The 21684-nt window shown below is 41.2% G+C and overlaps 1 protein-coding gene across 4 annotated transcripts in view; it reads right to left on the bottom strand.

The window, feature by feature from the left end:
• STX8 (syntaxin 8) overlaps nucleotides 1-21684 on the bottom strand; it is a 206538-nt gene that overhangs the window by 173022 nt on the left and 11832 nt on the right. For all 4 annotated transcript variants that reach the window (XM_010843018.1, XM_010843020.1, XM_010843021.1 and 1 more), the window contains exons 3-4: nucleotides 14939-15033; nucleotides 5316-5426 (exon numbers count right to left, since the gene is read on the bottom strand). In XM_010843018.1, coding sequence (XP_010841320.1) covers nucleotides 5316-5426; nucleotides 14939-15033 — 206 coding nt within the window. The remainder of the gene's footprint in view (nucleotides 1-5315; nucleotides 5427-14938; nucleotides 15034-21684) is intronic.

Here is a 21684-nt window from a genome sequence, read left to right as displayed (position 1 = left end):
CAGTCCCAGTGGTCATGTATGGATGTGAGAGTTGGACTGTGAAGAAAGCTGAGCAACGAAGAATTGATGCTTTTGAACTGTGGTGTTGGAGAAGACTCTTGAGAGTCTCCTGGACTGCAAGGAGATACAACCAGTCCATTCTAAAGGAGATCAGCCCTGGGTGTTCTTTGGAAAGAATGATGCTAAAGCTGAAACTCCAGTACTTTGGCCACCTCATGCGAAGAGCTGACTCATTGGAAAAGACCCGGATGCTGGGAGGGATTGGGGGCAGGAGGAAAAGGGGATGACAGAGGATGAGATGGCTGGATGGCATCACGGACTCGATGGACGTGAGTCTGAGTGAACTGCGGGAGTTGGTGATGGACAAGGAGGCCTGGCGTGCTGCGATTCATGGGGTCGCAAAGAGTCGGACACGACTGAGCGACTGAACTGAACTGGTTCAACTATCCTTGGGTTCACCGAAATACAGAGAAAAGCATATCTTTACTGATTTCAGCACATCCTTTACATGTCAGATGACCTAGGAAGTTAGTGTATTTCTGGGACATAAGTAAGAGAGATAAATAATTATGGCTTATCCATTGTCTCGCAGGTAATGATGCAGTTGTTTATTCCTCAGCCATTTCCTACTTCTGGAAGAGTAGGCTGGTCATATGTTCATAACTTCAAGCAATAGAGAGTATAAATTAATAGTTTTTAGGAAATCTCAATACTATCAAATAGAAATCATCCTTCTTATAAACTAAGTTTTAAATCGAAAGAAAACATGCAATGATCTAAAATGGTAGAGGGGGAACACTTTTAATGGAATATTTAAAGTCAATTTTTCCTCTGTCTTCCTTGGCTGCCAATATAGTGCTATGAAATATAAATTCGAAGGATCATACTTTTTTTAAAAAAGCAGCTCCAAGAAAAAGTAAATATATGAAATTAAATGTAAAGCTTACACTCTAAGAAAATGTGAATATTTCATTATCATCTTCTATTCTTTGATTTTAGCAGTTGGTCTGCTTGTTAATATAGCACTCCTGATCCATAACTACCATCTCAACTTCTAAATAACTTCCTATTTCCTATAATCCTCCATATAGTTGGTGGTGTGAAGATTAAAGCTTAGCCAATTAGCCACCCACTACAGCCTAGTTAATCACATAATCTTTGAGATGGTCAGGGAGCAGTGGAGTATGCAATGATTTTTCTTTTTTCCTGTCTCTTTACAAAGATTTAACTAATTGTGAGACTTAGCGATGCTCTCGAATAGAAAGGGCAGTTGGGTTTTCAATCAGAAGCTGTGTCACCTCTTTATAAAGTTAGGGCTTATCTTCTAAGAGACATTGTTACACAGAGACTTCTTTAACAAGTTTCCAAATACCCTCAATTAGTCAACCATTGCTTATTTAGACCTGAGTCTCACATCAAGGCTTACTGCGTGAGAACAATGATCAGTAATCCGTAAGGTAAAAACTCAGATTCTGTCACATGACAGCTACACATTCAATTATGGGATTGTTACATTCGTGTCTGTTTAAGGGAAATGCTAATCTGAACTGAAGTTTGACAATACTCTCCTCTCCTTAATAAGGCCACATATGAGGAGGAAGAGAAAAGGGGAGGAAAGGGAGGGGAGAAGGACCCCAGGAAATGAAGGATGGGGAAGAGAAAGACAGAGCGCAAAGGTCTGGGGTGAGGGAGGAGGAGGACACTAAGGAAACAGGAGAGGAAGATGGAAGAGCCCAGGAGGACAGAGAGGCTCAACCAGTTCTCAGGGAGTCCTGGCTGGGTCAACTCTTGCAACGTTGCCACCAGTTATTACGGGGCTCTGAACGCCCAATGAGCAGATCACCGCCAGTTCTCCAACAGTACATGCTTGGTGACAGTCTAGCACAAATGACCAAAAGTGCCAGAGAGAGTAGGTCCAGAACACTTTCAAGTTCGGGTGAGGCTTTCCGCTGTCTGTGAGTCGTGACCAAAAGGAAAGACATGAGCCCCCCACCTCCCTATCCCCCTGGTGACAAGGCAACCCACGTTGATATCAAGAATGGCAGAAGCCATCAAAAATGCTGGAGGAATCCAGAGATTAGAGAAGCAACCAAAGATGCTGGAGGAGCCCAGAACTAGGAACTGACCTACAGGAGGACTGAAGAAACCTCTGTTGAGTCACTGGGGACATCAGAGCAGCGGGGACAATGAGGTGTCTCCAGGGACAGAGCTGAAAGGTCCCTGATGAGGTCTCAGAACTGATTGGACAGCCAGGAGGCAGGAGAGCAAGGCTGAACCAGGAACCCAAACTGGCCACCTCTACAACTGAATTCAGACCCTCAGAAGGACAGATCCAAGCAAAAGAGTTATTCAGGCATGGGAAGCTGGGGAAGGAAGTGGGGATTCAGGGGTGTTGGTCACTCAGTCGTGTCCAACTCTGCGATCCCCATGGACTGTAATCTGCCAGGCTCCTCTGTCCATGGAATTCTCCATGCAAGAATACTGGAGTGGGGTGCCATTTCCTTCTCCAGGAGATCTTCCTGACCCAGAGATTCAGCGGGTAGGGGAAAAAGGCAAAAATAACACTCAGGTATGGGCAGGTGAGTGAAATCAAAGACTGGAAACTCTGGCCTCAAATCTGAGACAATCTGCTTCCAGCAACCTACCTGACCTTAACCAGTGTTAAGTGTTAGAATTCATGCACTCACTCACCCACACACGTACTATCAAACTCTGAAACAGATTAGCCTTAGGATCTAGTGCAAGTTCCTTGACCCCTCTGAGCCTCAGTTTCTCTTCTATAAGGTGGGATGTTATAAAGATCTCCTAAGCATAGGCACCTATAGCTTGGCACAGGGCCTGGCAGGGAGAAAACAAGCAGCAGCTGCTAGCTACCAGTGCTCATCAGACCCCATGAGGGAAAGAAATGGTTTCAGTGGTTTCTAACTGTTCTCACCCCGACCAGAGCTCCCCCCAAACTACTCACTCATTCAGAGTCTGCAAGTATATTGTCTGGACACTTTTTTTTTCTTTAAAAAAATTTTATAAGCCTTGTGGGTGACTGAGTGCCATAATTAAGAACAAGTGATATAAACCAGTATTTGAGCTGGAAGGGGCATTCAAACCAAATTGAGGATCTTGTTAAAATACAGATTCCACTCAGGAGGGCAGAGGTGGGGTCTGAGACCCTGCATTTCTAAGAGGCACCCAGGTGAAGATGACCCGACTCGTGAGCGAACAGTGCTTTAAATAGCAAAGAAAAGTTATCACAGGAGAGAACAGGAGTGACCAAAACCGAAAAAAGAGGAGGAGGTGACAAGTGATAAATTCTTATATACTGAGATTTAGGGAAGTTATTCTGGCCTACAGATTTTTATGGGGGAGGAAAAAGATGAGTTAACTTGAATTTTATGCTAAAACAGCTTGCTTGTGGCTGATCTAACACCCATTGTACATCTGCTCTATTTATTACAGAAAAGGGCACACTGACCTGAAGTAAAGAATGTCCATGTTAAAAATAAAGATGCTATGCCCCTCTTCCTGGGATGCCAACGATGGGATAAGCGACTCCCTTCCCAGGTGCCAAGGCCATGCTGACTCCTTGTGTATGTTCTGGTCTTTTTATTTTTTATTTTTAACCTTGAAGAAATGTACCCCTGACTCGTTTAGTGTTCTTTGTTCTTGCAAGATATAAAACTGTGCTAAAAAAAAAAACCCCTGCATCTCTGGACAGTTTCTCAGAGTAACCTGGGAAGCTGGCTTGGGGGCTAATCCTCAGTTTGGCTCAAATGAAACTTTTCTACTCTTATTACTGTTTATTATTTTCGTCAACAAGGGAGAGAGGAACCAAAAATCAACCATTCATCCCCCACCCCACCCCACAAAGACCTAAGGCCTAAACTGGCCCCTCGACATCATTAAATGACAGTGAAGAGAAGCAGAACCTGACACACGGAAGGCTCTCACCACACAGTCACCTCCATGACAGAGGAGGAAGGTTTCCATGTCTTCTCCTCCCACCATCACCTCTCTCTACCGGGCCCTTCCTCACCCAGGAAATTTCCTCCCTCGCCATGGTACTTTGAGTTCGTTTCTGAACTTCAAGGTAAAGGCCCATGCCTGCAGACGGCACTCTCTCCTCACCTTGCAAGACCTCCTCACTCACGGGTTCTTTTTCACCAACCCTGAATGTTTGAGGGTTGAGCTTTCATCCTCAAACTTCTACTCCTGCACCCGCCCGAGAAGGCTCAGGCACCATGATGGATCAGCCCCGCTCACTGGAGGCCTCCCCGTCCATTTACAAACCCTGCCCAGCACCCAACTCCTCCTTCCCTGACTTTAGGCCTTTAGGTCAAAGCAACAACTCTAAGATTTCCTCTAGCTTCCTGGAATTTCATCACTTCCTCTCTACAAACCTTAAATCCCAAGCTCCTGAGAAGACTGGAATGGACAAGAAGCTGCTCCATCCTCTTTCGGTCACCCTCTGGCAGTGATTCTCCAGCCTCTGACTGCAGACCAGAGTCACCTGGGACCACTCTAGGACCACGCCCTCCACGCCCCACCCCACCCCATTAAAATAAAAAAACAAACCATTGCCCTTGGGAAGCCATATTATTCCTAACCAGGAACAAGCTGCCGCCCCCACTGTGAAGACACCATCCCTCATGGGGAAGGAGGGGAGAGGCAGGTTTCATCCTGATCTCATTTGTGCTGGGTCCCTTAATGTGGTGAAGGGGGTTCTAGAGGCAGCCGGGGAGGCCAGTTCTAAAGATATCACAGTTTATACTTTATTAACCTCAATCCGGAAAGCTGGACCCCTCCTCTGAGTCTTCCACCGGAGTCGTGTGCAGAGCAGCCGACAAACTCCGTCAAGTGTGAATCATGCTCTGGCAAAGATCAGAGAAGAAACCAAGGGCCCCAACTCCTCTAGTCCTGTAAGCCATAGACTACACAGTCTTTAGGACACATTTCTACAAGTCAATTAAAAAAAAAACACATAATTTTCCAACACAGATAAAAACATGACATCCAGAGTTTAAAAGGCAGCTAACACAGCAAAAGTTCAACCAGGGAATGAAGAGACATTTTCTGACTTCGTCTGTATTCTATCCAAATAACCATCTTCCAAAATGGGATTCAGCTGAATGTGCCTGGTTTACTCAAACGCAGAAACTTAATGAAAACCATGCTGAACAGAAAATGACAGTCAAGCACTACAAATGAACAGACAGGATGTATTTTACCAGATAAAGAAATTAAGCCCTTCGGGAAACAACTGTAACCACTGCAAGTAAGTTTCGCCCACTGCTTAATCCCTGTAAAGGAAAGCATCATACCTGGTAAGATCGGGTTCTGCACCCTCGTTCTTAAAGGAGGCCAGAAGTAGTCTCTCTCGAGTTACAAGATCATCCAAGAGGTTCTGTCTTCGGTCTCCTTCGAGCTGTGTTCTGCAGGCGACTCGTTAAGGTCCAAGAGTAGGTGAATTACCTCATTTGATCTATTACATTATTAACCGAGCTCTCCAAGTCAGAGGGGACTGTTCCAGACTTGAATCAACCCTACCCCGAAGAGTCCTGAGCCAGCGCTCTCCTGCTCTGATCTCAGCCTTCACTGACCCTTCCAGTAAAGGACCTGGACAGAACCATCGCAGAGGACTTACAAACACTGAACCAGACCCACCATGTGAGATCATTCACTGAGAAATACAGTTGGTAAAAACGATTTTCCTCCCAGTGGCCAACCCTGAAATGTTCTTCTCTACAGCACACTGTGGCTCAGGGAATCTTTAAGTTCTGAGTGCTGGTCACAGTGGTCAAGGGTTTTTCCTAGACATTAATACCTAAGATACTCTGTTAAAAAGGAAAAAAAGAAAAAAAAAAAAGTTTTGTTGCCTTCTTTCATATTATTAACACCTATTAATGCACCTACAATATATGTTGTAAAGTGCTACTTTATACAGATTTGCTCTAAAAAAAAAAAACTGTTACCATCAGCTCACTAAATACGTTGCATGATCTTCAATAATTCTAAACAAAATTACAAAGAAATAACCATATTCTAATGTGTTAATCTATGATCTGTGCTAGACTAGGGGTCCAAAAGCCTACTAGTTCTGTTTTGATCAGTATCCATGGTCTTGACCAATTACTTCAGTGTTTTGGATCTGTTTCTTCAGATGTCCCCCAGGTAATCTCTCATACCTTTTCCAACACAACTCATGGCCATGGTTTTCCCAGTTCCGGTTAAAGAATGGGACTACTGCTTTGGATTTATGGATTTATAGACACTTCTCCTTTCGAGAGGGATATTAAATCCTGCATTTAGGCCCCAAAAGTTTGAGAACTTGGCAGAATATACTAGTTTTCCCTGGGTGGGAAAACCATGGCCCAGTGAATCTACTTTTGTTGATAATTTTGAATAGAAAGAGCTGGATAGCTAGCAAAAAAAGCAAATAAGCCCATAAAAAAAATGTTCCCCGGTAACAGATATTAGCTAGAAAAATCATAAATCCCCCTAAACCAATGTAACTAAGCAGTGTTATTGACTCTGGACATTTATAAAATAATAATGGATACATTCTCTCAACATTCCAGAATGCCCCGATTTCCTGAGAAAAATGACTACTATGGCTTTTCCATCTCCTACTTGACTACGGTCACTAAGAACCCATCTTGGAAACAGTGAAGCAGCAACTGTAACCAAGAAACAGTGAGCAAGTCCTTCCTCTGTACTAATAAAAGGGCCGAATATTAGCCTTCTGATCAGTGCAACACCAAAAATAAATACAGTGTGCTTCAAATCAGTGGTAAATTGTCAATAAAGCAGAAGTGGCCCGTGAGAATGGAAGGAGGGGTGGGGAGGAGAAGGGACAGAAGCTATGACATAAATTATACAGGACAAAACAGGAATTTTAATTGTGGAAATTACTAATTATATCACAGTGCTGATTAGCCTTGTCTTCCATTCTATGCTCAACCTACTCTGGCAACCTGTGGTTTTGCTGGGATTTCAGTTATCCAATCCTCCAAGTGAGCATAAACTCAACGATAATCCAATATTACAATTAAGCAGATTACAGATCTGACTGGCTCAGGGGTTCAAACATAAGAAATAAAATTACAGAAGTATCATTAGAAAACGCCTTTGGAGAACTTTCTAATACTCTAGAGTAAGGAAAATCTTCCTAGTAGAGAATGTCAACCCAGAGGTCATGAAGAAAACTATAAATCTGGATAAAAATTGTAACTATCTGCAAAATAAAAGTACAAGTGGCAAATTAACAGTGACAAATTTTAAAACGGCAAAGGATATAACAGGGCATTGGAAAAAAAACAAGAATTATGCTAATAAACTGAAAAAAAAATGCAGCTTTACATTAGTGAAAGAAATACAAATTGAAACATACTGTCGTTTTTGCCAGCCAGATAAGAAACCGTGACAGAAGGCTCTGGAAAGGGCTGAGGAACCAAGCACTCTCAGACATCCTAGGTGGGAATGGAGATGGGTTCAACCAGTTGCCCGACTGCCTTCTACATACCCAACAGAATTTAAAAGGCACATTCTTTTAACAGGAATTTCTCCTACAGATACATTCACAAGACTATACAAAGATGCAGGAGCAGGGAATTCGCTAGTGGTCCAGTGGCTAGGACTCCGCACTTTCAGTGCCCAAGGTCTGGGTTCAATCCCTGGTTGGGGAACTAAGATCCCAAAAGCCACCACTTAGTGCAGCCAAAAAAAAAAAGATGTTCAGTGCAGCATTATTTATAACAGCCAAATACTGGAAACATTCTAAGGTTTGTCAATAAGGAAATAGCACATCTCAGCAATGGCATGTTTTGTAGCCCCCTTCCCCCAAAACAGAGAGAATAGGAAAGCCCTGTATGTATCAATGATAATGAAAATTAACATTTATGAGCACTTACTAAGTGCTACATAAATTATTTGATATGGAACAATCTCCAAAATAAAGTGTTAAACAAAAACAAAAAACAGCAGAGCTAAATAGTGAATAGTATGCTCCCACTGCATGCATTAAATACATATGTTGGTATATACACAGAAAATTTCTCAAAGGATATAGAAACAATTGCCTCTAAGGAAAGGGAACCGGAGACTCAGGGTGTAAGGGAGACTTCCTATCTACTGGGTATTGTTTTGGACTGTTTGACTCTATTAAATGCTAACAAAAAGTTTCAGAACGAAACATACGATCCTTCTGTAGTCAAAAGCATTTTACACTTACATGTACACATATCTGTTCATGCCTAGAAAAGTCTGTGATAATAGGAACCAACCAGCAACACTGTTAACTGTGGAAGAATGAGCTAGAACAGGATGGGGATGCGGAAGTGAGAGAAGAGTAAACAATTAACAACAGAAAATGTAGGGGTAGAGGGACTTCCCTCGTGATTCCTGTGGCTGAGAATCTGCCTCGCAGTGCAGGGGATTCAGGTTTGAGCCCTGGTTGGGGAATTAAGATCCCACATGCTGAAACTACCGAAGCCTGTGTGCTGAGCCCATGGACCCCAACTAAGATCCAAGAGAGCCAAATGATACTGAAAAAAAAGGAAATTGACAGGTGGAAAGTACCTTTTATAGAAAAAGTAAAGGCAAGTTTTAAAATTTAGCAGACACTGAATTTAAACTATTAACCAACAAAGGACATCAATTCTAAGAGCAGTAAAACTTGGTGATTATGTTTTGAAGAGGAGGGGTAACTGGAGAACAGAATCACAGTTGATGCTGGGACAGGTAAGTTGAATCTCCTGTTCACCAGACCGGAAGCCATGGCAACAGTGGGTGAGAGCCCAGCTCTTTTTCGCCACCTCGAGTGCGGCTTCTCTACCCTGAGGCCCCCAGTACTGCTCACTTAACTTTGCCACTTCTTAGCATCCTGTTAATAACAATACTGATAATATTAATTCAGAATATTCCAGAGATCCCCTGTAAATCTGGAACACCTGGAAAAGTAACCAATCAGGAACACTCACTCTACCTCCTGGTTTTGTTTTTATTTTAATCTATTGAGTGAACAGAGCATAAGTAAATGGGGGATAGAGGGAGCTGAAGAGAATAAAAAGATGCATAGCCCTTCTGCATGGCACACTTACTATAATAAAAGTTGCTGCTAACAAGAGGTCAGAGAACCACCTAAGAAGGTAATGACACTCCATGGATGTGGGCTCATAGTAGCTGGCGGGACCGAGTACAGGGTAAGGAAGGATAAGCAGAAAACAGGGCAGATGGTCATGAGGCCAGTGCTGGGACCTTCTCTTCCATCAACTTAGTGAATAACCAAGGAGGAAGATCAGCGAACAGACAGGGAAATAGAAGATCTAACCACCATAGTACTCTGTCTTTGGCCAGACTGAATTTACATGTAATTATAACCAGTTCATGCAAGGTTGCAAATAAAACTAGATCCTGATTTTGCATCACTGTACTTCAGAGTCCAGCTTCTCTGCTATAACCTGGGAAGCACTTCCAACCTAGGATGGAGAGGGGTGAAGATGGGGCTGGACCCAGGGAACACCCCATTCCCTCCCCCACTTCCAGCTCCTAGAGTTTCTCCTTATTGGTAGAAGGCATAAGAATTTAAGTAAGTCTTCCGTGCAAATTAATTGCTGTGGAGAAGGATAATTACTTCCAGAACCACAAGAAGAATTGCACAGAGACAGTTTAAGGTCCCAGAGGCCAGAGATTTTTCTGGCTCACAGAGCACTTCAACTCTTTCATTTTTATTTATTATTTGCTTTTAGGGGGAGTCCCTGGTGGCTCAGATGGTAAGGAATCTGCCTGTAATGCAGGAGACCTGAGTTCAATCCCTGGGACAGGAAGATCCTCCAAAGTTAACAAACTCTACTGAGTGTCTATTACCCACCAGCCCCAGGTGCCAACCTTCCTCAAAGCACTGATCCCATTTTGCAAGTAGTATTTTAATACTATCATTATCTCCATGCCTGGATGTACCCTCCTTATGTGTTATAAACTCCATAAAAGGGTACCTGTAAATTCTCCACATTAGCTGTAATTTTAACAGTGATAAAATGGTAAGCAGCAGGTAATCCTCAAGGAGGGCTTGCTTTACGCAAAGCACCTTCTATGCATGTAATTAATCCTCCCAACAATGCTATAAGCTGGATGTACTTTATCCTTTTCTCACAAATTAAGAAAACAAGGCACAACGAAGTTAAGTAACTTGCCCTCGAAGAGTTGAAAACTTTTATTCAACACCAATGATTATGGGGGAACTTGTCCTGTGAGATGCTTTAAATATAGCATTTTCTTCAACTTTCACAACAGCCTGCAAAGCAAGTCTGATTATTCCTACTCTGTAGATAAAACTGAGGTCAAGAACGGCCACGTTGCTCTCTGGCCTTGAGGCAGTGGTGGAGCTGGTCTTCTATCTCAGTTGTTTGCCACCAAGCCAGTGTTGTTCACAGTGTTCCAACAGTGCCCAGACTTAGGGGTTTCATGGAGCAGAGTATTTCCAAACAAACTGTGGGTGTGGGGAGGGGGGATTTATATAGACCAATTATACACGTTGCCATCTATGTGGACATTCCAAAAACCACAACAGACAAAACGCTCATCTGCTTTTACTACCATGGCGAAAAAGCAAGATGTTAACACTCGAAACCAGAGAGAACCATGACACAGACTATAAATCAGAAAATTCCTACTGAAATAAAAATGACCTTGTCCTTAGTTTTCTCACAATAGCAGACACCAGTGAAAACTGTCATGGCCAGGTGCAGTGTTTTAGAACCACGTCCCCACTACTGGGGCACCCAGGGGCTATTCTTAACACCTATCCACTGAGCTCCTCCACACATACATGTATCCATGTATCCAGGTTTGTTACACGGGGATCTCTCCAGCCAGCTACCTGTCTACTCATCTTTCTTCCCCCAAAAAACAAAGTGGAACAGGGTTATGTATCCTTTTTTTTTGTTTTTAAGATTATTTTTTCTATGTGGACCATCTTTTTGCCTTTATTGGCTGCAAGGCATGTGGGATCTTAGGGTTTGAACCTGCATCCCCACTATTAGAAGACAAAATCTTTACCACTGGACTGCCAGGCAAGTCCCCTTATTTATCGATTCTTAAAAATTAGTTCTCTAGGACTTCTCACAAGAGACCAAAATAGCTTTTGATACTGAAGTCCTTTGTAAAGTGATTTTCAAAAATTCTTTTCAAAGTACTAAAAGTGCTGCCTTTGAAAAACCCAACAAAAAGACAAGCTTCATGTAAAACTAATTCTAAGAATAACCTTAGTGCTACCTGAAATTTCCTATGCGACCTCCTGTTGCACATAGCTTTTCTCAACTGGTGAGACCATTATAATCACCGTCTCCAAGAAGCACTGTGAATAGAAGTTAATGCTTTTCAGCAATTTTCACTCTGGCTGCAGGACTTTGGATTATGAATTGCAAGCTAACCGATTCGAAAGCACGCCACTTTCATTTTAATTTCACATTTATTCTTGCCAGAGAAAAATACTTTTTCAGGAAAGAGCAGTAACATCTTATGCCTAACATCCCAGAATTTAATTGTTTGGAAGGCATTTTCATAGGACTTATCTTTCTGGCAACTCCTAGTGTTCCTTGGAAAACTTCACGAATGCAGAGAGGCATAAATTTCTTAAGTCAGGTACCAGAAACTCTCGACTGCCCGACACAGTAAGGAAATGTGGTTTCCAAATATTCACATTAAAAAAGTCACCCCACATTAATTATGCCTCAAGAAAAAGGATTAAAAAGTCACTCTCTTGGCGATTTATGGACACACATTTTTCTAAGAATTACAACATCATAAAGTATACCTAATAAACCACAGTGAAGACTGTTTAATCTTTCTGATGATTAAGAAGGGTCTTGAGGATTTGCATTATAAACAAGATTTGTCTTGGCATTACAGCAACACGCCAAGTAATAGGGAATTCTCGCTGAAGACAGGTCATGTGACGGTGGACTGTATTCTATCACTAAAGTAGAATTCAGCTTTTAAACAACTGGCTTTGGGTCCAGACAGCCCTGCATTGGAATCTTGGCTTTCCATTTCTCAGCGGCGGGGACTTAGGCAAGTTACTTAAGCTCTTAAAGATTCTTCTCCTGGGTGTGAAGAAAATTCCTCTGCTGGAATGCTGAAAGTAAAAGTTATTAATTTACATTAGTGACTTGAGGCACAAGCTGGCCTTGGCCTCAGTACCTTTTTTGTAAAGAAGGGAAAGAACCCACCCAAACAGTCTAATAATACGAGCCTACCAGGCCTGACAAGTTGCTATATGATACATCTTAAATCTGGATGATAACTGCCCTAGAATTATCTCAGATAACCGCCACAGAATTATCTTAAATGTTTGGGAAGAGGAAGGTCAGGGAGAGGGAAGATGTAAGAAACAAGACTAATTAAATAGAGGCCTGAGTAATACAGAAGCTACCTCCTTCTTCCCGTTCTAAGAAACGGTCTCCCTGAAAAATCCAGAGGTTAATGAGCGCCCCCTGGTGGCTCAGATAGTAAAGACTCTGCCTGCAGTGCAGGAGATGCGGGTTGGAAAGGTCCCCTGGAGAAGGAAACAGCAACCGACTCTAGTATTCTTGCCTGGAGAATTCCATGGGCAGATTAGCCTGGCGGACTACAGTCCATGGGGTCGCTAAGAGTGGGACAGGACTGAGTGACTAACACTTTCACTTTCCCATAGGGCGATTCTCTAAATTCCATCCCTAGCTGTGGTTGCCGTTCCAGTAGAAAGAGGCTCTATTATTTTATTTAAAAACAAAACAGAATCTTCAAGAAAGTTGTTATATTCCAGTTGAGTGCTTGATTTCTCCTAGGAAAGTCTAAATTATTCACATGATGGTCCTTAAATACTTTCATAATATATTTAATAACTCGGTTTGGTGTTTTTATTTTTTTTTATTTTTTTTTTATTTTATTTATTTATTTTTTTTTGGTTTGGTGCTTTTAAATGTCTGGTGCTTAATTCAGCAAACTCTGAGATCGCCACGAAACCAGATGCCACAAGATTTCAAAATGTGGTTAGACTGCAAGCATTTAGAAGAACAAAGTCAATTATTATTGCACCATGCTTGGTACGCCTTATAATTAATAACTAGCAGAAATTATTAATAGAAGTAAAAGTTATTAATTTATATCTTCTTGCACCATAGATTTAGCACATAAATATTATAAGATGTGCTATGTCTGGGGGTTTCCCAGGTGGCACTAGTGGTAAAGAATCTACCTGCAATCCAAGAGATATCAGAGACACAGGTTCGATCCCTGAGTTGGAAGATCCCCTGGAGGAGAGCATGGCAACCCACTCCAGTATTCTTGCCTGGAGAATTCCCATAGACAGAGGAGCCTGGTGAGCTACAGTTCACAGGGTTGCACAGATTTTGACACAACTGAAGCGACTTAGCACACACACACACATTATAAGATGAGTAATAATCAGTTACCTATTAGCAAATACAGTTATTAATATTAAATCAGGAAACAATATTTAGCTATGTTTGTAATATACAATTTAGGTAATACTAAAATGAGTTTGCACACCTCGAGCCCATGTGCAGACTTCCAAGCACTTGGTAGAGAAAACAGCTCTGCTAACTTGAGGTCAATATATTAAAACTTGTGGATTTTGATAAAATAAAAATTCCTTACATAATAAACTAATTGGGCAGTAACAAACCATACCAGACGGAGGGTAAAGTTACAAACTGAACATATCAGAATGCCCTAATTGTGTTAAAAATAAGGCCTCAATTGTTCACTGAAATTAAACTTTTATTTGAAACTTACTGGGTAAATAACTGAATACTAGAAATCATGCAACTATCTAAACCAACCTCTCTGGTGACATATAAGGATGATACTTGGAGAAAATACATTTTCACAACATCTTCTATTGTTTTATCTAAAAAGCTACATTTTCACCATGCTTAAAATTCGGCAGTAACAATCCATTTCCTGAGATACCAAAGTCTGGGTTTTTGGTATGAACCATGGATAAAGGAAAGGGATGGTAAGAGAGGCCCAGTTTGAGGTCAGTTGTAAACTCAGATTTAAGGGATTAGTTTTATGTAACAGATCACATATATTTTCCCAAATTGATCAGATCATGAATTTCTAAAAAAATAAAAAGATTTTAATAGTTGACATCTTTGGTAGGAAGTAGAGGTGATGTCACAACTGACTTCACACAGGTGCCTCCTATGAGTGAAGTGAGTGAGTGAAGTCGCTCAGTCGTGTCCAACTCTTTGCGACCCCATGGACTGCAGCCTACCAGGCTTCTCCGTCCATGGGATTCCCCAGGCAAGAATACTGGAGTGGGTTACCATTTCCTTCTCCAGGGGATCTTCCCAACCCAGGGATCGAACCCAGGTCTCCCGCATTGGAGGCAGATGCTTTTATACCCCACCTAAAAAACCTCCCAAACCAGGGGTACTGTCACTTCAAGAACCACAAGGCGAAGAAGTCACATCTCAATAACCTACATAATTGGGGAGGAAAAAAGTACGGTTTCTACTGGTACGGGTCTCTTGGAAAAGAAAAGGAATTGTTCAAAACTCTGGGAACTGCATTGAGCAGAATCATGGCTCAAGAGCATCATCGAAGTTCTGCTGCTGGACTGCTTTCACCGCAGTCTAGACAGGTAGCAACGCGGGGCTCGGTGTAAACACAGCGCTAACAGAAAACATGAGCTGCCTGCATGGGCAAGGTTACACCCAACTAAGTAAGCTCTTGCTGTGCGTCTTGCTTCGCCAGCATATTCACTGTAAAACATATAACGGACCCTTAAAATAGAAATCGAGATTATAGGCAATATTTTGGAAACCAGGTCTTCCTCAAGCTGTGGAAAAAATCTGGGTGGCCCAGATTCCTTCCTTTCTTAAAATAAGACTGCTTGTCCTCCCACTCTAGCAAGAGGTGGAAATGTTTACATGGATACATCTGATGTGTTGCCACAGCTCTTAGCAATAAGTCCTTCAAAAGGGCGATCTTTTCCTTCAGTTTCTGCAACAAAGCTCTGATTGTCACGGTAAGCTGAAAAGAAAAGAACACAGCCTAAGTATGCTAGTCCAGAGGTGTGGAATCTCCTAAAAATATCATGTAAATGCTGCTTTACAAACTGATTCCATCAGGGGAAGGCTGGAAGAGACATCAAGCCTCCCAATGATAACCTCAAGATTGTATGGAATCTTAATGGTTGCCTGGGCCAGCCACCCATGTAACACTTATACCCAGTCGTATGACCTGACCAGGTGGTAAGTCGGTCCATCTATGAACCCTGACTTTGCTCTCACAATCGGCTGAATTCTGGCCCTTGAACATGTACCTTCTGATCCTATTTGTCTACCAGGAGCCACACAGGAAATTGCATGTACCCCATCTTTGTTCACCAGCAAAAACCCCACAGTTCCCTCACCCACACTGCAAAGAGCAAGATGTCAAGTCCCCTGGCCATCCTGGACAGTCTTCCCTAAACACACTGGTATCCTTACAACCCATTCAAAGTTTTATAGCAGAGTGGCCTTTCTTTACAAGAGGAATGTTAACCACATATGACTCTTTTTTCCAGGAGTGTGTGAATTTTCTCTAATTTACAAACCCAGAGTCAAGTTTTGTTTGTGACTCTAAGTGCTGCCTTAAAAAGGATGGTGGAGAGGTGGAGAGAAAGCCTCTCAGGAATTTAAAAATATGAAAAATAAAATCAAGCCTGTAAAATAAACATAGTCAACCACGGATATAATTGGAGGTATGTTTAGAAAGACAAGACTGTCCCAAGTTTCATTTGCTACCTTGTTAAAAGGAACACTTATACAACTGCAGTGAAGCAGGGGCTCTCTCCTTAGATTAGTGGGGGTCACACAAGGAAAACACAGCAGAACAGCAGAGGCTGGCCAAGCACGACATGCATCAAGCAACCCTCAAAGGTGTCAGCAGCCAAGAAAAACCTAACTGTAACTGTTCTAATACCTCTGGGAACCACAGAAAAACCACCCACAACGTCTATGGGGAAACACCAAGAAGGCAGATCTTTCCTCATTCAAGAAATAAAGAGCAAAACAGACAAACAAAAGAATAATGAACACACACACACACACACACACACACACACACCAGGTCTAAGAGTCTAAAAAATTAAAGATCAAAAGCATTTAACAGATGAAAAAGAATGTAGTCATTAAAAAGTATGAATGACATCTAAATTTGTTAACATAGAAAGATATCCATCGTAATTTATTAAAAGAAAAAGAAATCAAGTCATAAAATGCAATGTCACTCACAGAGAGAAAAAAAACAACCCAGGAACTAAAGACATCAAAACATCAAGGGTGGTTATCTCTAAGTAGCAGGATTTCTTAATATTTTATAAGAAAACTATTATTTTCAGGAAAAAAAATTCTGTTATGAGAATTTAACAGAAGCTTTCCAAAGCACAGAAAAGGATGAAAGCCTAATTCATACTTTAGGCTAACACAACATTGGTAACGAACACTGACAGGAGATAAGAGAAAAAAAATAAGCCACTTGCCAATCTCCCCCAAGGATTATAAATGTAAAGCCTTTAAAAAATATTAGCAGAGCAAATTCAGAATTACATTAAAAATGACAGCATGCCATCACCAAGCAGAATTTATCTGAGCAATTTAAAAATACTTTGATGTTAGAAGATCTAATAATACAGCTAATAGTATTAATAACTAAAGTTATGAGTGGTATTAACAACTAAAAATAGAATAAACATATGATTAATACAACACAGGGGAAATTAATTAAAAACATGACAAAAACAAGGAAAGAGAACTCAGAATGGGTCAGTGCTGGCCTTAACGGCAATATTATTTAACTTTGGTCTAGAGTTCTAACCAATGCAATACGACAAGTTAAAAGAAATACATAAGGGCTGGAAAGAAGGAAATGAAATTATCATTATTTGCAGGTTAAAAATAGTCTATTTGGCAAAGTTAAGAGGATCAACCGAACAATGACTAGAAAAAGGTAAAGAATTCATGGTGGTGATCAATCACAAAATGAAAAAATCCAGGGCATTCCTAAATTCAGGTAGGAAGAACTCTTCTAAAAATTATTTTTAAACATCATTAACAATATCAACAAAATCTGAAACATATCTAGCACAGTGTCTGGCCTATAGTAATTGCAGGAAATACTGCTGAAGGAATGAGTGAAGGGAAAGAATCAATACTGCAAAAATGTAAATGCTCCCCAATTTAATCTATAAATATACTACACATCGATCCAAAACCCCGTGTGCAGTGCTTTTATTAGAGCTGCTGCTGCTGCTGCTAAGTCACTTCAGTCGTGTCCAACTCTTTGCGACCCCATAGACAGCAGCCCACCAGGCTCCCCCGTCCCTGGGATTCTCCAGGCAAGAACACTGGAGTGGGTTGCCATTTCCTTCTCCAGTGCATGAAAGTGAAGAGTGAAAGTGAAGTCGCTCAGTTGTGTCCGACTCTTAGTGACCCCACGGACTGCAGCCTACCAGGCTCCTTCGTCCATGGAATTTTCCAGGCAAGAGTAATGGAGTGGGTTGCCATTGCCTTCTCTGAGAGGAGGTGGTAAATGAGGCACAGCACAAAATTCTTTTTAATAAAGCTATGCAGGGCTTCCCTGGTGGCTCAGTGGTGAAGTCTGTCTGCCAGTGCAGGAGACACGGGTTTGATTCCTGATCTGGGCAGATCCCACATGCCGTACATCGAACAACAAAGCCTGTGCACCGCAACTGTTGAGCCTGTGCTCTAGAGCCTGGAAGCTGCAACTCCTAGAGCGCCCTAGAGCCTGTGCCCCACAACAAGAGAAGCCACTGAAATGAGATGCCCACCTGCCAAAACTAGAGAGTAGCCCCCACTCTTCACAACTAGAGAAAAGCCTGTGTAGCAATGAAGACCTAGCACAGCACCCCCCTCTCCAAGTAAACTAAGTAAAGCTATGCAAAACTGCTGTTAGAGGAGGATAAATGAAGGGAGATATAGAAAGATCCAGACAAGGCAATGGCACCCCACTCCAGTACTCCTGCCTGGAAAATCCCATGGATGGAGGAGCCTGGTAGGCTCCAGTCCATGGGGTCGCTAAGAGTCAGACACAACTGAGCGACTTCACTTTCACTTTTCACTTTCATGCATTGGAGAAGGAATGACAACCCACTCCAGTGTTGTTGCCTGGAGAATCCCAGGGACAGAGGAGCCTGCTGCGCTGCCGTCTCTGGGGTCGCACAGAGTCGGACACGACTGAAGCGACTTAGCAGCAGCAGCATAGAAAAATCAAGGATATGTGTTACAAAGGTGGCCTTAAACAATCAGATGTTACATCTTTATTAAAAAAACTACAAGAGTGTGATGCTAGCAGTTACCAATGGCTTCATTAGTGCAAAAGAACAGAATGTCCATAAACAGTGCAGCTGTGAAAAAATTCAGTGAATGAAATAGGAAATATTTCATACTTCGGTGGGGATTAATAATTAAGCAAATGGGAAAAAATTATAATACACAAAACAAATTTCAAATATTGTAAAGATTTCTGTGTTTTAAAAAATATTAAAAAAAAAAGAGGAGGAAAGTTTAAAGAAAATTTAGGTAATTAGACAAAGTATTTCTGTTAATATAATCCCTGAGTATGAAAAGTCTTTCTAACTATTACTCCCCTTCTCCTATAAGAAAAGGCCATGAATAATAAAAACAGTGATAATTTCAAGTAAAATTTAAAAACAAGTATGTATATTTTTTAAAAAGTCATTTATAAAATCAAAATCCAAATTAATAGAAAAAATATTTGTATCAAATGTGCCAAATCAAAGCTTAATCCAAGCTTAGTTAACAAATAGGTAAGAAACACTTGGAAATTAAGAAATAATAAGCTAGGTTAAGAACATGTATAGGAATGTAACAGGCAATTCATAAAGGAAGAAATACAAACATCCAAAAAATATATGAAAAGATGCTCAATGGCATAAGTAACTTTTAAAATGTATATTAAACTATTGTATACTTAACAGAGAAAGATTTTTTTTAAAGTTTATCAGAATTGGTATAGACATGTGAATCTGAGACATTTTTAAAATGCTTAAAATTTTATATAACCTAAATCCAGAAAGCCTATATTGAGGAATTTAATCTAACCTGGGCAATATTCAGCCACATGGAAAACTCATTTTTATAATTCAGTTCAGTCACTCAGTCATGTCTGACTCTTTGCGACCTCATGGACTGCAGCACACCAGGCTTCCCTGTCCATCACCAACTCCCAGATCCTACTCAAACTCATGTCCATTGAGTCAGTGATGCCATCCAACCATTTCATCCTCTGTCGTCCCCTTCTCCTCCCGCCTTCAATCTTTCCCAGCATCAGGGTCTTTTCCAATGAGTCAGTTCTTTGCATCAGGTGGCCAAAGTATTGGAGTTTCAGCTTCAACATCAGTTATTCCAATGAATTCAGGACTGATATCCTTTAGGATTGACTGGTTGGATCTCCTTGCAGTCCAAGGGACTCTCAAGAGTTTTCTCCAACACCACAGTTCAAAAGCATCAATTCTTTGGCACTCCGTTTTCTTTATAGTCCAACTCTCACATTCATACACGACCACTGGAAAAACCACAGCTTTGACTAGACGGACCTTTGTTGGCAAAGTAATGTCTCTGCTTTTCAATATGCTATCTAGATTGGTCATAACTTTCCTTCCAAGGAGCAAGTGTCTTTTAATTTGATGGCTGCAATCACCATCTGCAGTGATTCTGGAGCCCAAAAAAATAAAGTCTCTCACAGTTTCCATTTGCCCATCTATTTGCCATGAAGTGATGGGACCAAATGCCATGATCTTAGTTTTATGAATGTTGAGTTTCAAGCCAACTTATTCACTTTCTTCTTTCAATTTCATCATGAGACTCTAGTTCTTTTTTGCTTTCTGCCATAAGGGTGGTGTCACCTGTGTATCTGAGGTTATTGATATTTGATATTTCTCCCGGCAATCTTGATTCCAGCTTGTGCTTCATCCAGCCCTTGCTGCTGCTGCTGCTAAGTCACTTCAGTCGTGTCCGACTCTGTGCGACCCCAGAGACGGCAGCGCAGCAGGCTCCCCCGTCCCTGGGATTCTCCAGGCAACAACACTGGAGTGGGTTGTCATTTCCTTCTCCAATGCATGAAAGTGAAAAGTGAAAGTGAAGTCGCTCAGTCGTGTCCGACCCTCAGCGACCCCATGGACCGCAGCCTACCAGGCTCCTCTGTCCATGGGATTTTCCAGGCAAGAGTACTGGAGTGGGATGCCAGTGCCTTCTCCCATCCAGCCCTTAGTCAAATGATTTATTGGGCTTCCCAGGTGGTGCTAGTGGTAAAGAATCCGCCTGCCAATTCAGGAGACATAAGAGATGCGGAATAGATCCCTGGGTTGGGAAGATCCCCTGGAGAAGGGCATGGCAACCCACTCCAGTATTCACGCTTGGAGAATCCCACGGACAGAGGAACCTGGTGGGCTATAGTCCATAGGGTCATACAGAGTCAGACACGACTGAAGTGACTTAGCAGAATGGTTTATCATCAGAAGATGATACTGGTTGAATGGATCAGGGATCTAAATGTAAAAAATGAAACGATGAATTTGCTAGAAGAAATCAGGAACAAATTCCTTTATAACCTACAAGTAGCAAAAGCTATAAGTGCAAATGCAGAGGCAATTAAAAACTGATAGTCAACTTTATAAAAAAAAAAAAAAAAAACTAAAACTTTCATATGATGAAGCTACCATGGCAAAGTCAAGCAACAAATGATAAAGGAGAGGAAATAATTACAATATATCAGAAAGAGCTAATCTCCCTAATACATAAGAGCTCTTAAAAATTAAAAAAAAAAAAACACACAATAATCCAATGTAAAAAAATGGGCAAAACATAGGGAATTAATTTACAGAATATATATATATATAGTACTTATGAATGTGAAAACATACTTCACTTCATATCATGAAAAACGCAAATTTAAAACCACACTGGAAGGTGAAGGAGATTAACAGGTACAAACTTTCAGTTACAAAGTAAGGAAGTCAAGGGAACATAATGTACAGCATAGGGAATATAGTCAGTAATATAATAATTTCATATGGTAAGATGGTAACTAGACTTATCTGGTAATCACACTATAATGTACAAAAATATCAAATCCCTATGCTGCATACTTAAAACCAATATAATATTATAATTCAATTATGCCTCCATTTAAAAAATGAATAAAATAAAATTACACTAAAATATTTTATCTCACCTAGGTTGGCAAAAAATTCAGGAAATTGACAACACCCTCTGCTGGCCAACCTGGGAAGCCATAGGTGACAACCCCTGTGGAGGGTAATTTGGCAACAGATTAAAAAAAAAAGAAATCACAAATGCCCTGGTTCTGAGAATTCACTCTTAAAAGAATCTCCAAAAAAAAAAAAATCACAAAGTTATGTATTGCAGCATTATTCTTAAGAGCAAAATACAGGAAGCGATCTAAATGCCTATTCTTAGGAGACAGGTTAATGAACTACAGTACACACAATAGGGGTTTCCTTGGTGGTTCAGTGGGAAAGAATCTGCTGCCAATGCAGGAGACTTGGGTTAGATCCCTGGGTCGGAAAGGTCTCCTGGAGAAGGAAATGGCAACCCACTCTAGTATTCTTGCCTGGGAAATCCCATGGACAGAGGCTGT

This window comes from Bison bison, unplaced genomic scaffold (genome assembly GCF_000754665.1).
Source record: "Bison bison bison isolate TAMUID 2011002044 unplaced genomic scaffold, Bison_UMD1.0 scf7180017864180, whole genome shotgun sequence".
Taxonomy (NCBI): domain Eukaryota; kingdom Metazoa; phylum Chordata; class Mammalia; order Artiodactyla; family Bovidae; genus Bison; species Bison bison.
Note: the sequence above shows the minus strand (reverse complement) of the source record. Positions and strands in the feature narration are given on the sequence as shown.